This window comes from Salvelinus fontinalis, unplaced genomic scaffold (genome assembly GCF_029448725.1).
Source record: "Salvelinus fontinalis isolate EN_2023a unplaced genomic scaffold, ASM2944872v1 scaffold_0682, whole genome shotgun sequence".
Classification (NCBI taxonomy): domain Eukaryota; kingdom Metazoa; phylum Chordata; class Actinopteri; order Salmoniformes; family Salmonidae; genus Salvelinus; species Salvelinus fontinalis.
Window position 1 is genome coordinate 81,140 of NW_026600891.1, and position 8,491 is coordinate 89,630.

The 8,491-nt window shown below is 40.4% G+C and overlaps 1 protein-coding gene across 1 annotated transcript; it reads left to right on the forward strand.

Annotated features, from left to right (window-relative positions):
• The first annotated feature begins 344 nt into the window (after positions 1–344).
• Positions 345–6,307, forward strand: LOC129847044 (uncharacterized). The gene is made up of 4 exons (XM_055914819.1): positions 345–927; positions 1,386–1,483; positions 1,619–1,720; positions 6,118–6,307. Exons 1-4 carry the CDS (start codon positions 612–614, stop codon positions 6,205–6,207), a joined length of 606 nt encoding a protein of 201 aa, XP_055770794.1. The 5' UTR covers positions 345–611; the 3' UTR covers positions 6,208–6,307.
• Positions 6,308–8,491: the final 2,184 nt, after the last annotated feature.

The window sequence follows — 8,491 nt, forward strand, 5'->3', positions numbered from 1 at the left end:
GAGCGTGGCTTTAAGGGAAAAGTATGGTCACATCTAGATAAAAAGGAATGCGAAAAATGAACAGAGTATTAACACAAATGTGTTTTAACACACTACCAATTCGTAGAAGTATTTATTAATCATCCACATATTCATATTAAGCTTCTACGTCTGTGTACAGGAACGTATTATTTGTAAGACGTAAGAGAAAATATATCAGCTTATTGTTAAATTATTATGACGTTCTTTCCAATACAGAAAGTGTAGTAACTATTGTTTCCAAACTGCGTTACCCACTCCAGTCAGCAGATGGCGATGGGAGTCTTTCAGGTGATGCTTCTTGCGTGACGTATAATGGACTGGACGGGACGCTTCTTCAGAAACAACAACGCGGCTACTCTTTCAACCACCTCGGTAGCTTGCTAGCCAACATGAAACCGATTGATTGACGCGTTACACCGTGTTTGTGTACATTAGCTAATCTCAGTGTTTTAAACACATTTCTGTTGATTTATTAGCTGATGACCTTTAGCCTAATTTGCTTGTTCAATTTGCAAACTTGTTTAAGATTGATACTGAGCCTAGCACTAGGCTAGTCGCTAATGCTAACTAACTAGCTAACATCCCCGACAATGAGCTCACTAAACTACTCCTCCCCTGCTAAAGAAGAGGGGGTCTGCTGTATGGAGAAAGAAGCTCTGGGACTGAACAATGTCGTGGAAGATGAGGCTGTTACAGTGAAAGAAGAGGAGGCTGTTACAGTGAAAGAAGAGGAGGCTGTTATAGTGAAAGTAGAGGAGGCTGTTATAGTGAAAGAAGAGGAGGCTGTTACAGTGAAAGAAGAGATAGCATCCTCTTCCTCTCTAAAAGTTTCTATCTCAATAAAGGTGAAGGAGGAAGACGTTTTGGGAGTGAAAGAGGAGGAGACAGAATATCAGATTAACACCAGTGAGTACTGTCTTAAACAGGGGCACAAACTGTTGTTGAACTAATGTGTGGTTTTAAAGGGGCATTCTACTGAAGTTCTACACTTGAATATGTTGTTCATTACTGTAGGAATTGTTTCAGGGGCCATCTGCTGTTGGTACATATATTTTTGGGACTTTTAAATTAGATTAATCGAATTCTCCATGTGGTCGACATTAAAGTGCACCTCATCTAATATAGCAGGCTTTTCAAATTCAATATTGTTGCATATTTTGTACATTAAATATCAAAGGGACACAAAAGGCACCCATTTCGTGAAACTACCCTTTCACATTTGCAACACAAACATAATTTTATAAAATCATGATGAAGTGGCCATTTTAGGCCCTTTTTAGACATATTCATGCCTCTTGTAAGACCCTATGATTGCAATAGAAGTTCATACGTTGACTGTCTGTCTGATGTTGTCGTTCACACAGGAGAGAGACATGACTATCGTGGATCCTCTGGGGAGCATCAACAACATCCTGATGCTGACGAGGCAGAGAAGAGTCTCTCCAGATCAGAACACCAGATGGTACAGCTTGGTCTGGTCTAGCATACAGCTTGCTCTATCTGGGTCTGGGCTGGGTTTCTGTAAAGCACTTCATGTCAACAGTGACATCAGCATCCATAATGATATGTGTCTGTGTCCCCTCTTTATGGTTACCAGGACAACGCTAGCCCTTCCTGCCTCCTGGAGTCCCCGTTTCGTGCCTCTCCCGGTAGAGGAGACTCTAGAAGAGGCAGACAAAACTCCATACACTTCAATGTGGTCTGTATTGCTTCATTAACATCTGATCTACAGAACATGCAAATGTACAGTTGTAGTCGGAAGTTTACATACACCTTCGCCAAATACATTTAAACTACGTTTTTCACATTTCCTGACATTTAATCCCAGTAAATATTCCCTGTCTTAGGTTAGTTAGGATCACCACTTTATTTTAAGAATTTGAAATGTCAGAATAATAGTAGAGATTTATTTCAGCTTTTATTTCTTTCATCACATTCCCAGTGGGTCAGACGTTTACATACACTCAATTTGTATTTGGTAGCATTGCCTTTAAATTGTCAAATGTTTCGGGTAGCAATTGTTTAACCTTTGTCAAACGTTTCGGGTAGCCCCTTCCACAAGCTTCCCACAATAAGTTGGGTGAATTTTGGCCCATTCCTGCTGACAGAGCTGGTGTAACTGAGTCAAGTTTGTAGGCCTCCTTGCTCACACATGCTTTTTCAGTTCTGCCCACACATTTTCTATAGGATTGAGGTCAGGGCTTTGTGATGGCCACTCCAATACCTTGACTTTGTTGTCCTTAAGCCATTTTGACACAACTTTGGAAGTATGCTTGGGGTCATTGTCCATTTGGAAGACCCATTTGCGACCAAGCTTTAACTTCCTGACTGATGTCTTGAGATGTTGCTTCAATATATCCACATAATTTTCCTCCCTCATGATGCCATCTATTATGTGAAGTGCACCAGTCCCTCCTGCAGCAAAGCATGATGCTACCACCCCCATGCTTCAGGGTTGGGATAGTGTTCTTCGGCTTGCAGGCATCCCCCTTTTTCCTCCAAACATAACGATGGTCATTGTGGCCAAACAGTTCTATTTTTGTTTCATCAGACCAGAGGACATTTCTCCAAAAAGTACGATTTTTGTCCCCATGTGCAGTTGCAAACCGGAGTCTGGCTTTTTTATGGCGGTTTTGGAGCAGTGGTTTCTTCCTTGCTCAGCGGCCTTTCAGGTTATGTCGATATAGGACTTGTTTTACTGTGGATATAGATACTTTTGTACCTGTTTCCTCCCGCATCTTCACACGGTCCTTTGCTGTTCTGGGATTGATTTGCACTTTTCGCACCAAAGTACGTTCATCTCTAGGAGACAGAACGCATCTCCTTCCTGAGCCGTATGACGGCAGCGTGGTCCCATGGTGCTTGCGTACTATTGTTTGTACAGATGAATGTGGTACCTTCGCGCGTTTGGAAGTTGAACCAGAGTTGTGGAGGTCTAAAAAAAAAATCTGATGTCTTGGCTGATTTCTTTAGATTTTCCCATGATGTCAAGCAAAGAGGCACTGAGTTTGAAGGTAGGCCTTTGAAATACATCCACGGGTACAACTCCAATTGACTCAAATTATGTCAATTAGCCTATCAGAAGCTTCTAAAGCCATAACATAATCATTTTCTGGAATTTTCCAAGCTGTTTAAAGGCACAGTCAACTTAGTGTATGTAAACTCCTGACCCACTGGAGTTGTGATACAGTGAATTATAAGTGAAATAAGACATTTGTGGAGTGGTTGAAAAACGAGTTTTAATGACTCCAACACCAGTGTATGTAAACTTCAGACATCAACTGTATGTATATATTTTTAAACAAGCTGTGTAAGCCTTTTTTAAAAGCTGTGAAATTAATTAAATGAAGAAAAACATGTGAGACTTGGGCTCCGTCGACAACATTAATTACATTTTCTACTTTAACTGGTCAAATAAACTCCAACATATAGACTTTAAAGAACATTGTTTCATTTGGAAATGACTCACTTTTTTTGTTAATGTAACTGACATCAGTGTGCTGCTTACAGTTTAGCTTCCTCCTCTGTCCCCATGCTTGGCTCAAACTAGTGATCCTCTGCTTCTCAACACATGTGACCGCTCTACTTGACAATGAACCGATTGAGCTATACAAAAGGTACCAGTTGGATAGCTCCATCTGTGACGTTTCAAGCTAGCTGTGGAGTGAGTTTATGGCACGTTCTCACCTCCGTTACACATGTTCAGGTTGACTTTCCCACGGAATCGACCACATACACTACCAGTCAAAAGTCAGGACACAACTACTCATTCAAGGGTTTTTCTTTATCTTTACTATTTTCTACATTGTAGAATACTAGTGAAGACATCAAAACTATGAAATAACACTTATGGAATCATATAGTAACCAAAAAAGTGTAAAACAATATGCCACACCTGTCAGGTAAATGGATTATCTTTGCAAAGGAGACATTTTAACTAACAGGGATATAAACAAATTTGTGCACCAAATTTGAGAGAAATAAGCTTTTGTGCGTATGGAAAAAATCTGCGATATTTCAGCTCATGAAACATGGGACCAACACTTTACATATTTATATATTTTTGGAACATCTACCCCAAATATTTCATTATTTTTTACTTTACCCAAAATATCATGACATTAACCTCTCTAGGGTACGTGAGACGTTAGCGTCCCACCTCTTCAACAGCCAGTGAAAGTGCAGGGCGCCAAATTCAAAACAACAGATATCCCATAATTAAAATTCCTCAAACATACATGTATTTTAGACCATTTTAAAGATACACTTGTTATAAATCCAGCCACAGTGTCCGATTTCAAAGAGGCTTTACGACGAAAGCAAACCAAACGATTGTTAGGTGAGTGCCTATTCACAGAATAACATAGCCATTTTTCCAGCCAAAGAGAGGATTCACAAAAAGCAGAAATATAGATCAGACGATTCACTAACCTTTGATGATCTTCATCAGATGACACTCATAGGACTTCATGTTACACAATACATGCATGTTTTGTTCGGTAAAGTTCATATTTATATCCAAAAATCTTAGTTTACATTGGCGCCTTACGTTCAGAAGTCACAAAACATCCTTTGATTTTGCAGAGAGCCACGTCAATTTACAGGAATAGTCATAATAAACATTGCTAAAAGATACAACTGTTATGCATGGGATTTTAGATGCACTTCTCCTTAATGCAACCGCTGTGTCAGATTTCAAAAAAGCTTTACGAAAAAAGCAAACCATGCAATAATCTGAGTCGGCGCTCAGAACCCAATCAAGACACAAATATAGCTTCCATATTATGCAGTCAACAGAAGTCAGAAGTAACAATATAAACATTCACTTACCTTTTGGTGATCTTCATCAGAATGCACTCCCAGGAATCCCAGTTCCACAATAAATGTTTGTTTTGTTCGATAATGTCCATTTATGTCCAAATTCCTCCTTGTTGTTCTAGCGTTCAGTACACTTTCCAAACTCACGACGCGCGGGCTGGTCCAGCGGAAAGTCCGGATGAAAAGTTAAAAAAGTTATATTATAGTCCGTAAAAACATGGGAAACGAGTATTGAATCAATCTTTAGGATGTTTTTAACATAATTCTTCAATAACGTTCCAACCGGAGTATTCCTGTGTCTTCAGAATTGCGATGGAACACAGCTCGCTCTCACGTGAACGCGCATGGTCAGAGCATGGTCACTTCATGGCAGACCTGACTCATTCCTCTCTCTGTCGGCTCCACTAAACAGTAGAGGCATCAGACAAGGTTCTAACGACTGTTGACATCTAGTGGAAGCCTTAGGAAGTACAACATTACCAATATCCCACTGTATCTTCAATAGGAGCTGAGTTGAAAATCGACCAACCTCAGATTTACCACTTCCTGGTTGGATTTCTTCTCCGGTTTTTGCCTGCCTGATGAGTTCTGTTATACTCACAGACCTCATTCAAACAGTTTTAGAAACTTCAGAGTGTTTTCTATCCAAATCGACTAATAATATGCTTATTCTAGCTTTTATGGCTTTGTAGCAGGCCGTTTACTCTGGGCATGCTTTTCATCCGGATGTGAAAATACTGCCCCCTACCTCAAAGAAGTTAATGATAGTCAAAATGTGTGAGCGTCTAAATAAAGAAATGCCATTGTGTCGACCCTATCAACGATGGGGAGAAGTTACTGAGGTGCTCTGTCTCCAATGTAAAAAAACGAACTTTTAGTCATCCACACAAAATTACTTTTTTAAACTTATTTTATGTTTAAGGAAGTGTGTAGGTCGCATTCTGTATCATACAGCTATGAAGGTTCTATATTTACAACCACCTGCTTGATAGGAATCCAGCGACGTCTGTGTCTCGAGTGTCATAGAACTGACTAGTGTTTTGTGTTCTGACTTATAAAACAGAAATAAAAATAAGTAATGTAAACATATCAGTAATTACCAGGATGCTCTACAACATTTGTTTTAAAATCACGCAAAAAAAATTACATTATGAAATGTTTGAAAGCTGGCCTCAGGTTATTGAGGGATCTGATTTGGTTTAAACCTCATAGCAAGGCAGTTTTATCATGTGGAGATTTCATTCTGGTCTGTCTTAAAATAAACACCGTCTTTGGCAGGAGGAAAACCAAACTTGGACGAACCAAAGACGTCCAAACCAGCAAGTCGACTCCTCCGCTCCCAGATTGGAACGAGTTTTACCAAGTTAGGAAGCCTGAAAATACATGAGGGAATAGATACAGGGCAGAAGCCTTTCCATTGCTCCCAGTGTGGGATGAGTTTTAAGCGGTTAGACACCCTCAAAGCTCATGAGCGTATACACACAGGGGAGAAGCCTTACAAATGCTCAGAATGTGGGAAGAAGTATAACTCATTTCACTCACTTAAAAGTCATGGGAGGATTCACACAGGGGAGAAGCCTTACCTCTGCTCCCAGTGTGGCAAGTGTTTTAACTGGTTAGGGGCCCTGAAACAACATGAGAGAATACACACAGGGGAGAAGCCTTACCACTGCTCCCAATGTGGAAAGAGTTTTGGTAACTTTGCAAACATGAAAGCTCATGAGCAAATACACACAGGGGAGAAGCCTTACCACTGCTCCCAGTGTGGCAAGAGTTTTACCCTGTCAGGGGCCCTGAAACGACACGAGAGAATACACACAGGAGAGAAGCCTTACCACTGCCCCGAATGTGGAAAGAGCTTTAGTCACTTTAGAAACATGAAAGCTCACGAGAGAATACACACAGGGGAGAAGCCTTACCACTGCTCCCAGTGTGGCACGTGTTTTAACCGGTTATGGGGCCTGAAAAGACATGGGAGAATACACACAGGGGAGAAGCCTTACCACTGCTCCCAATGTGGCAGGTGTTTTAGCCTGTTAGGGGCCCTGAAACGACATGAGAGAATACACCCAGGAGAGAAGCCATGAGACTGCACACAGGAGAGAATCCTTACAAATGCTCAGACTGTGGGAAGACATATTATTCATCAGTCACGAATAATTACTTCTGGTGTGAATATTGATATTTTACATCAAATTGACTTAAAATTCATCGGAGAACATACACAGTGCTCCAATTGTCTTATATTGTTGACTGAGAATGTGTTTAACTGTCTTTACCATATGAAATTAAATGGTACAACGTATACTCAAACATATATTTTTATGTTATTATTAGAAAACATGAAGTGAATATAGAGTAAATCAGATTCCATGTGTTTAAATGTTCCTTTTTTAAACTCTGTGTTTGTGTTTATCTGGGTGTCTTTCCTCCAGCACTACAGATAATCAAGTGATATTTGGATGTGATGCATTTGTTCCGTTGTTTACATTTGCAATGTTGGGCCACTGATGATTTAATGAAATGAAAATGTTCACAGACTCTGTAATGCAAAATGTTAATTGTATGTGTCCACATATCTGAGTATGTGACTTGTGGCGGATGAATCAGAATTAGTTGGGTAACATAGATAATTAAGATGTCTTATCTGCATAATATGCTGATGTGATATACTTGTTATTAGAATGTATCCCTTCGGACTCTGGTGTTGGCAGTTGCACTTCTTCCCTCAGCTGGGGCTCAGTCACCTGGGTCCCAGAGAGGGGAGAGGTCAGGCTTGTCTTTCACATGTCCCTGGTGCTATGCAGAATATCAGGAAGGGAAGAGGACAGGAGGGAACATTGTCTTCATATGTGAATGTATCTGTTAAACTATGTGAAGGGATGGTGTGATTAATGGGGAACCAATTACTGGTTTCCACAATGTCTGTGCGCAAGTCACTCCCTCCTTTGGCATTGGGGGGAGGTGTATGGCAGCGTCTGGAACCATTGTATGTCCTCTCTGATGTTGCACTTATCCTGGGATAGTGTATGACCTAGAGGCTCACTCCCCTCAGTGAGCTTGTCCAGGAGTGGGGTCAAGAAGGGGTTTTACTTGAGATGGGAGTATTTAGAGTTGACAATTGAGTTATGCCATTGGATGAGTTGGTGTTTTTGTGCTATGAAGTACCAGGAACGAGATTAGAACCTCGTCTTAGGGACCAAACTGAATGATAAATTATAGTGAATGCTATCTGGCTACGGGATACTCCTTTCTCATAATAAAGTCTCACTTTGTAAACTGTTCCTAATATCTGTGGTTTATGTCGACTAGGGGGTGGATCTTTGCTATAAAAGATCTCAGTAGCCATTGTGTTGCCACTCTCAACGGTTCATTAGAAATAGTGAATTGTTGAAAGTCATTGCAAAGATCTTATTATTAAAGATGTAGTTTAAGTATAACTCTGATTGGTGTGTGAAGTTTTTAAGTATAACTCTGATTGGTGTGTGAAGTTTGTCTCTCCTCATTTGGTAATACAGAAATTAACCACCACAGACTAACCTTGTGAAACTGACCTATTATAATCTCCTGTTCCTGGGAGTATCATCCTGCGTTGCAAACCAGTTTGCACCTGTGCCCTTTGTATGAATAATATCCCACCCAGGAACAGGAA